Source organism: Gouania willdenowi, chromosome 12 (assembly GCF_900634775.1).
Source record: "Gouania willdenowi chromosome 12, fGouWil2.1, whole genome shotgun sequence".
Taxonomy (NCBI): Eukaryota; Metazoa; Chordata; class Actinopteri; order Blenniiformes; family Gobiesocidae; genus Gouania; species Gouania willdenowi.
This window is the reverse complement of record NC_041055.1, coordinates 21,689,072-21,707,700: the sequence shown is the minus strand read 5'-3', so window position 1 is coordinate 21,707,700 and position 18,629 is coordinate 21,689,072. Positions and strand designations below refer to the sequence as shown.

Sequence of the window (18,629 nt, the reverse complement as noted above, 5' to 3'; positions counted from 1 at the left end):
GAATTTGATGAGCTACAAAAATAAGCTTGAATTTGATAACACATGATCATGTCGATCAACATATACTAATTGCTAATTTCTTGCAACATATCAAGCATGCATATTAAGCTGGCATGTTAACAGTTAAATATATGTTTCCTCACACAAATAAAATCTCTATTTTCTTCCAGGATTGTGTTTTTGTTGGTTTAGCTATCTTCACCAGGGATTTAAAACTTTAGCTTAGCCACAGGTGCAAGAAAAGTTGATGGTCTGTGGATGTTGCAGGAGGTGATGTAGGGATGTTCCAGAGTTATTGCACAATGTGATTTAGTTTTAGGTTAACCAACTGTTTTGTCATAATGTTATTTGATGGTAATGTCATTCATCATCAACAAAAAAAGCTATAGGGAGCCATCGCAAAAGTGTCAAAGAGCCACATGAGGCTCCAGAGCCGCAGGTTGCAGACCCCTGCCCTAGGCTTACCTTGGAGATGCTGTGGCTGTAGCTTTCACTGATGCTTTCTGCGGCTTGGAGCTCCCAGCTCCTTCATCCATCTGTAAGACTTTCTGTCGCTCCTCTGAGAATTCAAATATTCATTGTAGATAGTTCCCAAATACTAAAAACAGCTCACTGTAAAGTCTCCGATTACTCAACTTACCCAAAACCTGCTGACTTCTCTCAATAGCTGTACGCCGGGTCTGCTCAAATATAGCATCAAGGTCAAATGTACGAGCCTTCTTACCTGAAAGACAAAAAAAAATGTATTATTACATCTAAGATAAGTGCTATTTCCTTATTATGAAATAAATCACAGGAACATGAACTTCAGATGATAAACGCAGAACTTTATTTACCAAATCCAGAGAATCCCATGACAGAGCTAATGTCAGCATCATTGCTGACGTTTCCTAAAGGCAAAAAAAAAGATGAACTCAGCGTTAACCAAAGCAAAGATATTTGTCTAATAGTATTTTTTTTCAGAATTCACATTCAATTCAAGATTCAAAGAGATTCAAAGTTTTTATTGTCATCTGCACAGTAAAAAAACATGTTTCCCTGCACAATAACAATCCTACTTTGCTCACCACACTGGACGCTACAAAAAAAAAAAAAACAAAGAACAAAAAACCAAAAAAATAAAGAGAAAAGTATAATAATTTATAAAGTCATAAAGATGTATATGTACAAGGTAAAAAAAGATAGAAAAAAAGACTGTTTTAGTTATAATTATATATATTAATGGTTTAACAAGTTTGAAAAACAACAGGTTTTAATTCACAAATAGTCGTTTATTGGCCGGTAACACGCCATGGAGAAAGTGACACATTCAGAAACTGCAAGATGACATCATTCTACCCATTATATCTGGGTAAATGTCATAAGCATTTTACGTCATGATATTTCATAAAATGGGCATCATCAGGCAAGGTTTGTATGAATATTATGATGAAAATCAACATAGACGTACTTTGAAATCTTACACAGGGCTATATTTTAACCAAATAAATTAGAATATATTGAGAGTAATTTTAAAGATTCCAAAAAGGAAGTTCAGAGGGGATCGGGCCTTTCCTGTGGCAGCTCCAAAGCTATGGAACGAGCTACTAAAGCCTCTTCTGTTCCCATTTTTAAATCCCTTTTAAAACCCATTTGTTTGCCGTGGCTTTTTACACCGTGTGAGTTGATGGCATTGTCATTATTATTAGATATTGTCTTTTAATGTTCAATGTTGTATTTCTTGTATATATTTTGTTTCATTGTACAGCACTTTGGTCAAAACTTGTTTGTCACTCAGAATTAAATTTCCATTACAAATTGAGTGTTTACAAGGTCAGTTTAAAGAGGATTTAACTTTCATTCTGAATAGCTCCCATGTAAACCATCCATGAAAAAGCTACTTAACCTCCCACTTTTCTATAGCAATACCTACTTCCTACGGGCACTGTACTAGTGTATTTAAAGCTTTTTTTTTTTTTTTTTTTCCAAAGTAAAACAAATGCAGTTGGACAGAATATTCCCATCATTGACCGATCTGCATATTTAGATTATATATATCCTCCCATTTAGAAAATGGTGGTTCTACCATTGCAGGTGTTCTCAAGGAACTCTTCCTCCTCTGATCTAAAAACATACATCATTTATGTGAAGTTTTCAATGATCCAAGTGTCTTATACCAGCACTGCCTGATTAAAGTATTTTTGTCCCAGATCTTTTTCTGAAGGCAGTTGCTATCTGTACAGTTACCGTATCAATATACCGACATTCTATCTGTACGTAGCGCCCCTCATTGGCCAGTTTAGGTCACGTGATAGGTCACTCATTGGCCAATGTAGTAGGTCATGTGACTAAGACGCTACGTACTTGTACTTTTGCATGTTACAGACATGCTACATATTTATGAATTGTTGTGCCATTCATAGGTAACCTAACCCAACCCCTAAGACGCTACATACTAGTAATAGACTGATACATCGGCCGGCCGATATTATCGGCCAATTTTTGCGTTTTTTACATGTGTCTGCATCAGCCGATGCGGGATGCTGCGTTCGTCAAGCCGCATTATTTACAGAGAGCCGAATTATTTTTTTTACTTGTTCTTGTCCTACATCACCTGTTTTTAATATTTGTTAAATATTTTTTACTTGTTCTTGTTCTACATCACCTGTTTTTAATATTTGTTAAATATTTTTTTACTTGTTCTTGTCCTACATCACCTGTTTTTAATATTTGTTAAATATTCTTCACTTGTCGTTCTACCTCGCCTTTGTTAATTTTAATAAATGTTCTTTTCTTTTTTTAATTGAGACTTGCACCATTTGTCATAATCATTGTGTAATTTTTTTGATGTAAATTGAGGGAGCAAAAGTAGTATCGGCTCAAGAAAATCAGCAGTCCTTAACGGTCATCAGCTAAGGATGATATCGGTCCATCTCTACTACGTACTTGCACTTCTGTATGTTACGGACATGCTACGTATTTTTGAATTGTTGTGATATTCATACGTAACCTAACTCCAACCTTTGTACTTCGATAAACGTACGAATAGTATTACAGGCTGTCCGTACGGCTACCGTACGAATAGACACTTTATTTTCTAAATGTCCGTGGAAGTGTGGATTGTTCTTTCACACGGAGAATTAAAAGCGTTTCTAAATTGGCTGTAGGTGTGAAAATATATCTGCATGTAATTGTTAGCAAAGAAATAAATGGAGACGTTGAACAAATTGGAGCCATTCTTAAACTACGTTAGGTTTAAAACGCACCATTCACAGCTCAGGAGTCCATCTTTGACTAGCACGTATCAGTGACGCCATAAATATATGTATACTACAAGAGACATGCTGCTATAGTAAAATCATTAACCCCTCTCATCCATCTTTACTACCAACAAGTCGAAAAATACTCTAAATTAGAGTCACCGGTTAGCAAAGACCCCAGTTTAACTAGTACACCACCAGGGTGAAATACAGGCTAAACTTTCAATAAAGCTGCCAAGATTCTTTTTCTTTTTTTTTTTTTAAATACAGACATTAATTTAGTTGTTGATACAAAAACAGTATCATGAAAGCATTAAAAAAAACTCTCACAAAAGTGTACAAAAACGTTTCTACCTTCATCAGCTCCTTTAGCATCCATGTTTTCAAACAGAGACGTGCTCTTTCACACCGGAAGTACGTTTTTATTAATTCCTGTTTTGCTCACAGCGCTCCTAGCGGGACGAATAGGCACTTTTTTTTGTATCATGTAGTTAATGAAAACAGTACATGGGTCAATGACGTATAAAAATTTTCACTGCATGATATTTGATTAAATCGGCATCATCAGGAAAGGTTTGCATTAATATGATAGAAATAAAAATTTAAACAGTATATACAGTATACAGGACTATAATATAACTAAAATAGGGCATAAAATAAATTTAAATAGATTTAGAGTAGATTTAAAAAAATAATAATAATAATTCTCATGGCCAAACAGTTGCACCACCTGATATTTTGAAACTTTAAAAAACAAAATAAATTGCAGAAGTTCTTTAGTAAGTAACATTAAAAAAAAATCATAGTGAGCATATATATGAAAGAAATTCAGTTGGAAATCTTTTTTAGGTGTCATGTCATTGTCCCACATACAGAACAGCAAGTCTGGTTAACATTAAAAATAAATATATGCACTTAAAAGATCTTCAATAGAGACACAAGAATCAAAGTATCCATTTAATGACCTGAATAAGGTTATATTTGCTGAAAAAATAAACCTTTTAAGTATTTGACTTAAACAAAAAATAAAAAATAAAAAAAAATTTGTAAAACTAAATAAACTCATAATGAGTTTATTTAGTTAGCTTGACAGAATACATTCAGCTTAACTTCTCTGCAGGTTTGAAACTTATAGCTGTCACATAATTAGTAGTCTTAATGGTGTTTGTAGAAATCAAATGCAATTGCGTTATTGCACAAAACAGCAGCTGGCAAGATAAAAAAATAAATAAATACAAAAAAACAGCATCAGACATAAAAGTTTTGTAATAAAACTATTTTATTCACAGTACAAATCGTAAAAGAGCGAGAATAGAAAAGCTTTGAATTATTTGTTTGATCAAAACATCGAGCTGTTAAATATTAATTAGAAAACTCATTTATTTGTTTATTAGGGGATCCCCATTAGCTAGTGCCATGGCAACCAGCTAGTCTTCCTGGGGTCCAAATAGCAAACATGCAACAGAAACCATTTACAAATACAAAATTTGATTAAAATGGCAAAAAAATTTGATTTAAATGGCATTACTCACTCACAAAATCATACATATTACAATACATTACATTTGCAAGGATAAAACATAGCTAAACATAGCTAATAATACAAAGCATCTCACAGTATCAAATGGAGTTTTAGATTCTTTTTAAAAGTAAATTTACTGTCAATGCAGCAGAGGCTTGGAGGCAGGTTATTCCAAAGTGACAATGACCTGTAAATAAAAGATCTCTTAAAGCATTGGTTTTTGGGCAAGGTAAAGCAAGCTGCCCATTACTGGAACCTTTAGTGTTGTGTTCATGAACAGTATTACTAAAAACTATTTGTGTATGTATAGAAACTGGAGATTTACTGCTCATGACTGATTTGAACAGCATAAGTGTATTAAAAGACAACCTATTGGCAACAGTAAGCCATGAGAGGCAGGCATGCATATGGATCACATTAGATCTTAGTGGGCAACCCAGTTTTACAACTTGATTACGTAGAGAACAGTAATTCAGCCTGTCATCAATTGATCCAGAAATAACAGATGCTTTTTTGGCCATATCTCTGTCTGTCATTAGGGTCCTAAGACTGAGGTCAAGCCATGGGGCAGACCTATTTTTAACAACATGTTTTTTTAAGGGGGCATGTTTGTTAACAACATTCATATACATTGACATAAATAAATCCAGGGCAGCTTCAGGGTCATACTCACGACACACAATGTCCCAATTTACATTTGTTATTTCATCAATGAATGAAAGCTCATTAAATCTCTTATAGGACCATGTTAAAATGACTTTAGCTTTAGGTTTAGACATCTTTGACAGTCTGGAGATGGCTATGATGTTATGGTCACTAAAACCTACAGGCACAGAGATGGCCTTAGAACATTGCAGAGAAGCATTTGTATAGATATGGTCAATGCATGTCTCAGAGACAATCCCGTCACTTCTTTTGTGTATTCTTGTGGGAACTCCAACAATCTGAGACAGATTACATCCATTTAATACAGAGAGTAGCTTCTTTGTATTGGGACATGAGTGCACCAACCAGTCGACATTTGCATCACCCAGCAGGTAAATCTCTCTATTTTCATCTGATATCTTGTCAAACATTTCACACAACCCATTCATATACATAGCATCTGCACTAGGGGGCCTGTAAAAGCAGCAGATAAGAATTGGCTTTATATAAGGCAGGTGTACTTGTACGCAGTTGGCTTCAATGTCTTCCCTCATCAGATCAAGACGCATTTTAGCAGGTAAATCATTTTGTACATAAATTGCCACTCCACCTCCAAACCTATTTCTATCTTTCCTAAAAACAGAAAAACCATCAATAGCAATATATGAATCAGTAAACGAATCATCAAGATGGGTCTCTGAAATAGCAATGATGTTAATACAGTTATCTCTGACAATTCGCTCAATATCCGTGTATTTATGACGCAAACTACATACATTCACAAGCGGCCAACACAAGTCCCTTATTCAGGCCCAATTTAATGCAGGACATATCAGTATTGGACATACTCATAGGCAGTCAAAAGGAATGAAAATATTTACGTTAAGGTATTTTGGTATAATGTTAATTCATTTAGTAGTTTTAGGATTTTTTCGGCGTGCTGCTGCGAGGATGTATTATTAATTTATCATGTCTGTAATGGAATAAAAAGGCCACAAATCTACAAAACACAATAATAACTTGAGCTAATTGTAATTAAGGCAGATTCATGTCGTTTTTATTTATAGTGTTACTTCATTTTTCTTGGCCTTCCTCTGCTGCCGCCATCCTCTCAATGGCTGCCCAGTCTATTTTGCTGAGATTGCTGCCTTCGCTGTCAGACAGATGGTCGAGCCACTCCATCCCGGACACGCACATGCTGCTGATATCGCCGTGCTCCTCCAACGGTTGACTCTGAAGCTTTTTGGATTCATAGGTGTCAATCTCTTGGCTTCCCTTCACCCTCCGCTGCTCGCTAACAGTCTCTACTCCATCAGCAGCTCCACTTGTGTAGGTCCTGTTCAGTGATGTCTGCGTCTGGAGTCTTTGGGGGCGCCCACTGCTTCCTTTGGCTGTGAGTGGTTTGGCGTGACTCTTTGAGACAGTGATCATTCCCTGTTTGGTAATCTGAGATAGACGGTCCTTTGGCAGAGCAGTCACTGAAGAAATGAAAAACAATTAAAAAAAAAACATTAGAAGAGTGATCATTTCATTGACAATAAACCATTGTTATTATACGCAAGGATGACTCGATCTATAGCAAAAGTTATTGCTTTCAGTCAAAAAAACACATGGCTATTTAAGCGGCTCTTGTGACTATGAGTCCGTCTCAGCGCTTCAGGCTGTGCGTCACAGCAGCAGCAGCGGACTAATTCAGCTGCTTCAAACACCGGAAAGTTAAGCTGCTAAGGCACTTTCTTCTCCTCCTCATCTCCATTAACTACAGGAATAGTGCACTTAAGGTGATAATCATTTGTTTTGTCCAACCGCTGCATCACATTGTGTCACAAACGCAGATGAAGTCAAAGGCGATACGAGGCAATATAACGGATACTAAAAATGGAACGACTCCCTTGGTTCTACACCGTTGCTGCCCACTGCTCCTCAGGGAGAGGTTAAATGCAGAGAACACATTTTGTGTATGTAGCTCGCATGCCTTTAGCGCCGAGAGAGTGGGCGTGTATGTTCACTGTGGAAGCGCGGCCGGCAGCAGGCACTTCCTGGAGGGGGCGGTTCAGACTTATGTGGTGTCACAAAAGTCTGACCGCTCGTTTTTCAGAAGAGGGCAGAGCAGCAACTCAGAGCAGGATTAGTGAGGATTTCTCAGAGATGTAGGAAGGAAGCCCAATTATACTTTGGGGGTGTTTTTTTAGGCCGGGCTATCGGATTCAAAACGCCACTCACTTTGTTCTTCTTCTTGTTCTTCTTGTTATTAGTGAATGGATTAGGCTGAAATTTGGTAGGTATAATCTATGGATGTGTACGCATCGACGCTCGGAGCCCGATTTTTGATTTGGGGCCCAAAAGAAAAGAAAAACGAAAGTCGATTTCTCATTCATTTGCGAGTCAATTATTACGACGGTTGGTGATACAGATTCATTGGTACTACATACCAATACTGTATATAAATAGGGCCCATTACCCCGTACATGTCACAGGGGCTCCCAGAGGCCTCATTTTTCTAAAGACTACTCCTCCGTTAGTTCTTGTTAGATCGGAATGCAGTTTGGTATGAATACTCTATGAATGAATATCATGAGACGCTCTGAGCCCTTTTTTTTTTTTTTTTTTAAATGGGAATTTATGGGAACATATAGTAGTCGTGTAAAATATCGTTTCAAATGTAATTCAACGTATATTACGATTATGCCTTGCACAATTCCAAAAGGGGCCCAGGAGCCCAACCCCATTCTGCAATTTCCATTAAAGTCGTTTTTTCAATTATTTGTGAGTCAAATATTGCGACAGTTGGTGGTACCGAATCATTGACACATACCAATATATTCATGGGGCCCATTACTCCGTATGTGCCACAGGGCGCCAGGGGGCCCCGGAGAATGACTACTCCTCCATTAATGCTCGCTGAATCGGGCTGTAATTTGACATGGATATTCTATGCACGGATGTCAAGAGCCTCTCTGAGACCTTTTTTTACTCTGTGGAACCGAGTCATTTGACTGAATTCTCAGGAACGTGGTACATGCTATTCAGCGCAGAGACGTTCCGCGGGCCCAGCCGTAATTCATCAGAACTTGTTGATAAGGAATTACCATTGTAACAAGCTTAAAAGCTAAAAAAAAAAAAGTTTATTTCGCATGATATAGGCCCTTTAAATCAACATCAATATGATTAATAATCTCCCTTTCAGTCATACACCGGAGAGAAAAAGAGTGACTTTAAAATACTAATTTATTTGGAGTCTTCTATATACCACTGAATGTCAGACAACAGTTTACTTTGAGATGTTTGTTATACCTGGTCGATGGAGGCCAAACCTCCTGCAATAATCCACTGAACCGTGTTCCTGTGGCTCGGTCGACTGTGAGCGAATGTGTTTAGATGTTTGTCCTTTGTGTGGCCCTGGGTTTCTTTTATAAGCAGCAGATAAACCATCAGCCCTGAAAAAAGATGAAAAGTTATTTTTGTTTTGATCGTAATGCTGAGAGGTTTTTTTTTTTTGGAAAATTATGTTCTATTTTTGTTTCCGTAGTCTCAAAAGTAGTTGCAATTTCTACAGCCATTCACTTGGAATAGAGTCAGCCCACATTGCAGTAAAAAATATTCCTTTATGTTAGCTTCTAGCAGAGGTGTAAAGAGTACTGATATATGCTACTCAAGTAGAAGTACTGTTACTTGATTGAAATTGTACTCAAGTACAAGTAAGTCATTCATAAAATAGTTAGGTACAAGTAAAAAGTAGCTCAATTAAATAGTACTCAAAGTAAAAGTTACTAGTTACTTTCACCCCCCACATTTATTTTTGGTAATAAATCTTGCCACGGTTCCCTTGCATACAGTAAACATCTCATATATAAACTTAAAAAGAAAGAGACCAAATCTTACACAATTGGAACTTAATTTATTTTCCACAAAGGCATCTGTATAAAATAATAATAATTATTTTTTAGATAAAATAACACCAATCAATTCAAAAGTTAAAAAAAAATTATAGCAACATTTATGAAACTTAAAACTCAGAAAATCTGGCACAATATAAAATTAATTTAGTTTCCACAAAGGCATCTGTACAAAATAAAAGGTTTGTCAAAGTGTACAGCTAAAAACGTATATATTATTTGATTGTTGTCTGGTCATTTAACTTTTTGTAGTGTCACAATATCTGTGATCATTTTAAAACAAAAGATAATAATTTACTCAGTAACGGTTGGGTGTAGGAATGTAACAAATTACTTTACTTCTTTTAAAAACTACTTAAGTACAATTAAAATTACTTATCTACCCATAAAAGCAACTAAATTACAGTAAAGTGAGTACTTGTAATCAGTTATTTTCACCTCTGGCTGCAGGCACAATAGGAACTGCAATGTGATACAAAAACATTAAGTAGTGACACAGCATATGAAAGGTGGAAAACCATGATGATACATAACTTCTGTCATCTATTAAAATGAGATAAAAATAGTGAATGAGTTAAAACCTGGGTTGAAATCATTGGTTGTGCTAATACCTGTTGGTGCTGCCTGATTGTGGAGCAGACACAGGGCGGGCTGTGAATGTTGTGGTGAATCCACCAGCATGTGAAGCACCGTGTTGGGATACAGGAGAGGTGAGGATGTCTCCTGCCAAAGAACAAGCCTCCTCCATCCTCTGCTTGTAATGTTCCAGAAGCAACCACCTGTTGGACCTATCAGGAGCCACGGTTCATAACATGACCAAATACTGAAAGAGTAAATATGTACTTACTTTTCTTTTTCCTCTCTGATTCCACAAGTGGGTTTTACTGCTGCTCGAGAGGAAGAGAAAGGTTTACGCTCTCTTTCTCTCAGGGTTTCTCTATGTTTCTGATATACAGCCAGTTTTTCTCTCTGCTTCTTTCTCATCCAAATCCTCAACTCTCTCCTATCGTCCTCTGGATGGAAGAGTTCCTGAGAGGTATGGCTACTTTGAGGCTGCTCCGTCCTGCTACGAGTCAAATTACAACTCAGCTCAGGGTCAACATTCCTGACAATGAATAATATTCCATTTTATTTTAATATTTTTTTGTTACCTTGTCTGATTTGCTGAATGGAGGGTCAAAAAATCCAAATCCGTAGGCGATAAATATCCCTCCTTTACCAACTCGTTTAAGAGTTCTATGGTGTCGGATAACTCGTCCTGACCCAGGGGCTCATCTGTACAACTGGGCATTGACAAGAAAAGGTAGAATGCATTAGAAAATGACAAAAGGAGAAAAAAATTAAGTAGAGCATTCAAATCTAAATACACTTACAGGTTTGATGCACTTTCTTCCTCACAAAACTGATCAGTCATACCTGCAGGTGGAAGCAGTAAAATAAACATGTGTCTTACACAAGATCGAGTGATCAAGTCAAGCAAGAAACATAAACAAATGATGATGAATGAAATCAAGTTTACACATTTGTTCTTTAAAGTGTAAGTGCACCCTGAAACCACTTTTTTTCTGCTGAATACATATTTGATTAGGTATGAAGTAATGTAGTTTATTGACCCAAGTCCCATTCTTCCCATTTCAGTATTTAAATTTGGTGTTTTACTTGTAAAATGTCAGAGTGAATGCCCTCTATGGGTTGAACGCCAGCTATTGCAATTACATTTTGCTATTGGATGAGTTTAGATCAGTGATATCGCTAGCCATCCCTGTTGGCCCCACCCCTCCTATGAAAGATGGGAGGAGGGACTAGTTTCCTCCTCTCACAGCCCTCAGTGAACATTGACTGACAGCTCCATGTGGAACTATGCAGCACAGTGGGGGTTGAGCTGCCGTGACTGGGCGTGTCTTACGTACTCTAGGATCAACGCCCATAATCAAGGCATGGGCAAGAAAAGTCATAATGAGAAAGAAAGTCTTAATTATGAGTTAGTAAAGTCATAATTATGAGAAAGAAAATGAGAAAATTATTTTTAACGTCAATTTTCAAAAAAACATACAATAATGTGATGAAATAAGTTTTCCATAAAGACTTATTTACTGTATGTACTTTTACTATTTTCTACACTATGTAGCATTTGTTGAATTCTAAGAACTGAATAAACAGCCAAAATATGTGTTTCGAATGAATTATTATTCAAAGTGTCATTAAGAATGGTAAGAGTCAGTGTCGTAGAATGCAGCAAATGCTCAGTTTGTATCTCATAATTATGACTTGCCGTGGTGATTTTTTTTATGTAGTGGTGAAAACGGGCTTCCATACTTTGACAATCCTTTGTAAAAGTGAAAAAAAGTTTAGGAGAAGCACAATTTTTACTTGGTGGGGAGCAAAGCGGAGAAGGAGCCTTTCTGTGACTGAGAGGAGTCGATTGTTGCCACGCCGTCTTTCTTCCAGGGGAACTGAAGTCCTGATGAAGAACATATTCTTCATGATCTTCCTGCTTTTCTTCAAAGGCACCAGGTTCAGGAAGTAGGTCCAGATTTGCAGCTGTTTCTGAAAATATACTGCTGATGTTAATCAATAGCAACAACATTACATTACATCAATATTACATGATTTTTAGCATTTTTTTTGTAATATTTAGGTAGTTTCACCCCTTACCTCTATGTGGGACAAACAACCTGACTCTTTTCTTCAGGGTTCTGCTTGGTTTTACAGTAGGAGCTTTGTTTGGGGAGAGCTTCTCAGGAGCATTCACCAGCTACACAAAGTACACGGAAAATGTTAAGATATGTTAAGGTTTCATTTATTCAGACAACTGTCAGTCTTCCTCAGAGGTGATTGCTCTGAGGAAGAGGAATCACCTCTTCTGGTGCAATATCAGACCACTGCAGAACAGAAAATCACATCATAGATTGGGACGACGCAACAATAATTGCAACAGCAGAAAACTAACAAAACGCTCGATCAAAGAAGCCATCAAGATCAGGAAGGAGAGCTAAGGTCACATTAAAGTGATCAGTAGACGCTTTGATGCCTTTCTTATGGAAAAACTCGTAGGGATACATGCAATCACCTCCTGATGTCAGGAGATCAAATTTCCTACAAAAAAAGTTGTATAAATAAATGAAACCTTAAAATATTATTTATAAATAGAAGACAAGATGAACTTGCTGGAAAATGTGAAGGATGATTTAAATCAAATGGAAACATAGATTGCAGTAAAAGAAAACAAAAAAAACAAAAGAAACTTACCATACTGGTATTTGAGAAATCATTTTCTAGATGATCTGCAATGTTCTGGATTGCAACGAGCTGAGCGTCCATTTCTGACAGGCGGGATGAGAACCAAACGGTGGGATTGGAGGAGAAGGAGGACCGGTGAGGTGCAGCACTCTCCATTATAGCTTTGCACACCTCAGAGTGACATGGAGCTTGTGTTACAGACACAGAGTCCTCGCCATGTTGGTGGTCACCTATAGCAAGAAAAAGATTTGAAAATAGAAAAGATCATACTAGCAGAACTGTGAAAGTGTATTCAAAAACAAACCTGTGTGATTGGTGGATATCTGGAGCTTCTCTGAGAACATGGCAGGGGGGCCTGAATCTGAAGCTGCAGAATGACTCCTGATCACAGAAGTTGCGAGAACATGGAGCTCGGCAACAGTGGGTGAAGGAGGGGGATTTAAGGAAGCCTCTTGTGCTTCACGGTTCACGATTGGGCTGAGATCTTGAAGTGGCGTCATGTCATCAAGATCAAAGACACTTATGAACTGACGGCCACCAGGCTCCTGCAAGCAATGGCACAAACAAAACAACGGTCTAAAGATCAAAAATGTGTGAGTGACATTGTCAAAGTAAAAAAAAAATCATTATTTTCATGCTAACATCTGACTGTCATGGATGATATCTATACACACATCCTATACATGTTTTTTCATACTTTTACTTTTTCAACCTTTAACTTGTTTTAAGTCGTTTTTCTTCAGTTACTTCCTTACCTACACTTTTTAATAGTTTTGTTTATTTTTTATTTATTTATTTTTTAAAGCAACTTCCTCCTGATTCTGATTTTTAAAGCACTAAGGTTGTATAGATCTATAATATCTATATTAAGAGCTTCTTGAAACAGAAAACAATCATTCAATTATATTTGATCATTTACCAAAATAGTCTTTGTTTCCTGTGGGGCTATTCCTTTATCCTGAACAAGGTTTTCATTTCCCACCTGGAAATGCTCTATACTTTGTGCTGAGAAGAGGAAATAAATGCAGTATTATTCTTACTATTGCATTTTTATCCAGAATGAGTTAAAGCACGTTGCTCGCATAGCTTCAGATGAACTTACCGCTGGTCATCGTGGAAGCCTGGGCTGACACAGCTTTATCCATAAGCACGGGAGGGCACACTAAAAAAAAACAGTCAACAAACAGAAATCAAATGTAAATAAAGGTTTAATGGGTGAATAGACATTCATTTGTTGGTATTTAAAAAGAATGAATCCAATATTAGCATGAATTGAAGTGTTAAATCAGCTCTGACCTGCTTCTGTGTTGGTAAAAGCATCATGGCACTCTGGAGGTTTTTTACAAGTCGCAGCAAAGACATGAAGCTCAGCTGACGTCGACATGACTTTATCCAGCAGTCTCTGACCAGTCAGTGAGGAGTCAGAAGATACTGAGGAAATGCAAAGAAGAAACTAAAATAAGTCTTACATTTTAATTTATTCCATATTCAATTTTCTTTTGCCCTTTTTCTTGATGAGGGCAGAAGCATAAAACCCATCTTTTGATATTTCAAATAAAATGCCTAAATATTGTATGAGACTATTATGTAGTCTGGTTCTTTTGAAGTTTTTTTAAATTTTTTTTTATTTTAATCCTTAACGTTCTTTGATCATCATCATCTAGCATGCAGCTTCCAGACCTTCTTTGAGCTAAATGAAAAAACACCTTCATGGGATTAACGTGTGCTAAACCACAAAGACATTTATAACAAGCAAGAGTGCAGCCCTCCAGAAAAGGACAACCTGTTTAACGCCACTGTAAAAATCATATTCATTATGAAACTGACTTTTTTTTAAAAAAAAAAAGCAGATGTATACTGAACAAAAATATAAATGCAAAACTTTTATTTTTGCTCTCATTTTTCATGAGTTTATATTTTTGTTCAGCGTATGATTAAGTAATGTCAAGATAGACTGACCACATTTGGTAGAAAAGCTTGGAGTCGGTGTGGTGTCTTCAGGACCCGTAGGCTGTTCATCTAAAAGTATATCTGAAGGCTATATACACATAGAGGAAACATATGATTAAACACATAATACAGTAGAAATAAAATACAGAGTCCCACCTCTTGTGCAGGGATAATCGACTCATTTGGCCTGAAAGAGACAGCAGGTTTTCCTGCCTTCTCCTCTCTCCTTTTGTCTCTGTAAAAATCCAAAGTTCAGTAGAATGAGCACAAAAAAAAACAGGCTCACTAAACAAAATCACACAAAGAAAGCACAAGCAAATGCCTTTTTCTGGGGTTCAAGCGAGTGGAAGAAATAGCCCTTCTATCGATTCCATTGATTATTTCAGTGCTCTGCCTCTCTGTCGCTGAAGTGGTCACATCCTCCAAGGATGTGAGGCGAGTCACTCGAGCTGAAGGAGTCGCCAGGGGAGAAATCTGGGACAGAAATAGCACTTTAAAAACCAGCAGCTCAAAAGTCAACATCCCACAGTATTTGTTATTTGTTTACCATTTTTGGTCCGGATTCAATGCGCAGCAGCTTGAGCACAGGTGATTCACAAGTTCTGATGAAAGTTGAGGCTTTGGGGAAAAATGCTGCGTTCACTTTGGGAAATGAAACATTGGTACTAAGATCTGGCTGAAAGTGCAGCAGGCGGTGACCCTGCATGGGTGCAGCTATCTGAGCTGCTAATATGTAAGGTAGTGAGACATTGTGATGTTGTGGTGGAGCATCATAACTATGAGATGTTTTAGGCACAGATGAGCCTATATTCTCTTCTCTTCCTGTTCTCATGGACATAATTTGGTCTCGGTGACGAAACCAGTGCTGGTGATCTGCTACACTTGTAGCTTTAGAGGTGCACTGTGTGGGTGGGAGCTGGGTGTCACTCTGCTGAGGGAGGATAGGATGTTGATGCTGGAGTAACTTCACACCCATGACCTTGTGAGATGATAGACTTAATGCAGCACCAGGAGTACTGGGAGCAGGGGGGTTGTTGTCACTGGTAACCAGAAGTCCCTGCGAGGAGGGGATTAATCTACTGGTATGTCTCTGTAGAGTTACTGGTGACCCTGCTTGAACAGATAGTGGCTGCATTTCCTAAAATGAAAGAATATACGGTGTAAATTAAGGGGTTAACTGTGAAAAAGCACTGCAAAGATTACATGAAAACCAGAGGTGAAAGTAATGGATTACAAGTACTCACGTTACTGTAAATGAGTTGCTTTTATGGATACTTTTTTGAGTATATTGGTAATTCAGTCATTTTACTTGAACTAAAGTATGTTTTAAAAGAAGTAAAGTAATTTGTTACATTCCTACACCCAACCATCCATCCATCCATTTTCAGGCCCGCTTTGTCCTATTTCAAGGTCGCGGGGGTCTGCCGGAGCCTACCTCCGGCTCACACTGGGCGCAAGGCGGGGGTACACCATGGACATGGCGCCAGTCCATCACAGGGCAACACACAGACAGACAACCACTCACACACACACATCATTCACTCCTACGAGCAATTTGGAGACTCCATTTAACCTAACAGTCGTGTTTTTAGAATGTGGGAGGAAGCCGTAGTACCCGGAGGAAACCCACGCAGCACGGGGAGAACATGCAAACTCCACACAGAAAGGACCCAAGTGTCCACCCCAGGCCTTGAACCCAGGACCTTCTTGCTGTGAGGCAGACGGGCAAACCACTAAGCCAGACAAAAATCAAATGCATCAAATCATAGCTGACCAACCAGATTAAACGTAATGACCAGCCCCAAAACAGCATTGAATTCTGGTTATTTTGTCAGTTTTAGAGTTCATAAATGTAGCTATAATTAGAGCCTGAGAACTTTTTTTATTTTGAATTGAATTAATTGGTGTTATTTTTAATTTTTTTATTAATAATAATAATAATAATAATTTTAAACAGATGCCTTTGTGAAAAATAAATGAAGTTCTAATCGTGCAAGATTTGGTCTCTTCCTTTTTAAGTTTATACACAAGATGTTTACTGTATGCAAGGGAACCGTGGCAACATTTATTACCAAAAATAAACGTGGGGAGGTGAAAGTAACAAATAACTTTTATTTTGAGAACTATTTAATTGAGCTACTTTTTAGTTGTACTTGAGTATTTTATGTATGACTTACTTGTACTTGTACTACTTGTACAATTTCAATCAAATAACACAAGTAGCAGTACTTCTACTTGAGTAAGATATATCAGTACTCTTTACACCTCTGCTAAAAACCCTTAAAAAAAAAAACCTTACTTGAAATGTAACATTTGCTCCACCAGGATGAAGAGGCCATATTCTACTGGTGGGATCGATTCCCACTGAAGAGACTTTCACTGGACTCTGTGTGGGTTGCTGGTCTGTAAACATACACTGGGAGGCCTGTTGGTGGCTGAAATGGGGATGGTTATTTCCTGTATTTGTCTGAGGTGTTGCAGAAAGACTGGGTTGACTGGGTAAGACTGTAGGCTGTGGTATCATGTTGGTAGAGCAGGATGATGCCACATTAGGGTGTGAGATGGCCATGTTAGACTGGGCCAAAATGGAGCTCTGCTGGGCAAGCTGGAAGTTGGAAAACGAAGCTCCCAAAACCTCTCTCAGACTCATGTAGTTAATGTGCTGAAAAGAAAGACAGCCTCAGTCAGTTCACGATTGCAGAATATCTCCAAATTCATGTATTTTTCTTTAGTCTGCCGTTACCTGAACAAGTCTAAATAAATCTTCTCCCAGATTAGCACTCACTGGTGGAATCTGATGGGTTGATGGCTGATTCTGAGGTATAGAACCCATGATAGGGGGCTCAGGTGCTGAGGTGTGTGACTGGAAGCCTGGAGGATGCACAGTTGTTTGGGGTTGTGGGCTGCCAGCTGACTCAGAGTGCATTGTGGAAACCAAAGGCTGGACCTGGGTGGCAGGAGTGATGGATCTTTGTGGGAATGATGTGTGAAGACTTCCTGCAGGTCTTAAACAATATATAAAAGTTTGCATTAATGTGTAGAGTATGTTCATTGTACTGTCCACAACAAGACCAGGAAATATTGTGGAAATCTCAACATTCTAAAACAATCTCTTTTATGAAACATTGTTCCTCTAAAAAGACTTACAGAGAAGTGGTGGTGGATGTGTCATATTTTTCCGAACACTCTAAATCAGCAAGTCTTAAGCTCTGTAAGGAAAATCCAAACAAAGGTTAACTGTGTCTTAATCTTTAGACCACTTTGCTCATTACTGTCAAGTTTTGGAAATATAAGACGTAATAAACCTCCTCAGATGAGTCGTTACGTTCGTAAAGATTCTGACTCAGACCAGTAGACGACACCTCTGAGTTGTCTGTAGCTTTTCCTAAAAAAAAAAGAAAAAGAAGCTGTTTCTTCTTCACTTGATGGACTTCTGTATCTCAGGGCCATACCTTCTTTTTCAGATTGGAAGTTGAAAACTGTCTGCTGATCTTCAGATGTCAGCTGATCCTGGACAGCAGCAGGTTGACACGTTCTGTTAAACAACAGTACAACACAACTCAATGTAATTTTACCTCAACAACGCAAAATATAATTAATACTTTCTAAAATAACAAGTTGTGCTTTTTTGTGCTAGAATGACCTTGCTGATCGTTGAGCATGAAAAATAGGAAATGTTTTTTTCTTTGCACTTTATCAATAAAGACATTTATTACTGTTCTAAAATATGTGATTGCCAATTTGACGTTATTTTTACGAGATATGAAGAAGAATAGTCTAAATGTATTTTTTTTCCCAAAAAGGTCACACTTTTTTTTTTACACAATTTTGTCGTGATTGGGGGGTGCTAAGAGTTTTTAATTCTTCAAGGGGGTCGCAGCAGAAAAAATTATAAAGTGAGTTTACTGGCAGCAGGTGCTGAACAACATGTATGGAAGGAACGCTAAAGTCCACTAGTAGGCTGCTAAAAGCCCTTGGGATACATGGTCAGGTTCTGCGAGAGACAATTAAATTAGCCTCTGATGTGGCCGAAAGAAGCAGCCCTCACTGAAGAGGTTAATACAACCGCAGAAATCCCGGTGAAGTACTCCAGACAACCACAGAGAACATCAAGGAAAAGATCATAGAGTAGGCACT

General features: G+C 37.8%; 2 protein-coding genes across 4 annotated transcripts in view; both read right to left on the bottom strand.

Annotated features, from left to right (window-relative positions):
* Positions 1-3,664, bottom strand: part of wdr70 (WD repeat domain 70) — a 65,847-nt gene extending 62,183 nt beyond the window's left edge. The window contains exons 1-4 of the mRNA XM_028462131.1: positions 3,594-3,664; positions 837-890; positions 641-724; positions 466-559 (exon numbers count right to left, since the gene is read on the bottom strand). Coding sequence (XP_028317932.1) covers positions 466-559; positions 641-724; positions 837-890; positions 3,594-3,618 — 257 coding nt within the window. The 5' untranslated portion in view covers positions 3,619-3,664. The remainder of the gene's footprint in view (positions 1-465; positions 560-640; positions 725-836; positions 891-3,593) is intronic.
* Positions 3,665-4,500: 836 nt separating this feature from the next.
* cplane1 (ciliogenesis and planar polarity effector 1) overlaps positions 4,501-18,629 on the bottom strand; it is a 34,328-nt gene continuing 20,199 nt past the window's right edge. For 2 of the 3 annotated variants that reach the window (XM_028462120.1, XM_028462119.1), the window contains 22 exons: positions 17,945-18,027; positions 17,798-17,877; positions 17,640-17,701; positions 17,236-17,497; positions 16,792-17,154; positions 15,040-15,630; positions 14,815-14,966; positions 14,649-14,727; positions 14,502-14,580; positions 13,839-13,973; positions 13,645-13,704; positions 13,462-13,547; positions 12,847-13,087; positions 12,552-12,772; positions 11,958-12,057; positions 11,673-11,849; positions 10,676-10,718; positions 10,454-10,585; positions 10,150-10,368; positions 9,914-10,090; positions 8,701-8,843; positions 4,501-6,884 (listed from right to left, as the gene is read on the bottom strand). In XM_028462120.1, the coding sequence (XP_028317921.1) occupies positions 6,481-6,884; positions 8,701-8,843; positions 9,914-10,090; positions 10,150-10,368; positions 10,454-10,585; positions 10,676-10,718; positions 11,673-11,849; positions 11,958-12,057; positions 12,552-12,772; positions 12,847-13,087; positions 13,462-13,547; positions 13,645-13,704; positions 13,839-13,973; positions 14,502-14,580; positions 14,649-14,727; positions 14,815-14,966; positions 15,040-15,630; positions 16,792-17,154; positions 17,236-17,497; positions 17,640-17,701; positions 17,798-17,877; positions 17,945-18,027 (3,889 nt within the window). In that variant the 3' untranslated portion in view covers positions 4,501-6,480. The remainder of the gene's footprint in view (positions 6,885-8,700; positions 8,844-9,913; positions 10,091-10,149; positions 10,369-10,453; positions 10,586-10,675; positions 10,719-11,672; positions 11,850-11,957; positions 12,058-12,551; positions 12,773-12,846; positions 13,088-13,461; positions 13,548-13,644; positions 13,705-13,838; positions 13,974-14,501; positions 14,581-14,648; positions 14,728-14,814; positions 14,967-15,039; positions 15,631-16,791; positions 17,155-17,235; positions 17,498-17,639; positions 17,702-17,797; positions 17,878-17,944; positions 18,028-18,629) is intronic. The other variant, XM_028462121.1, reaches the window with a different exon arrangement.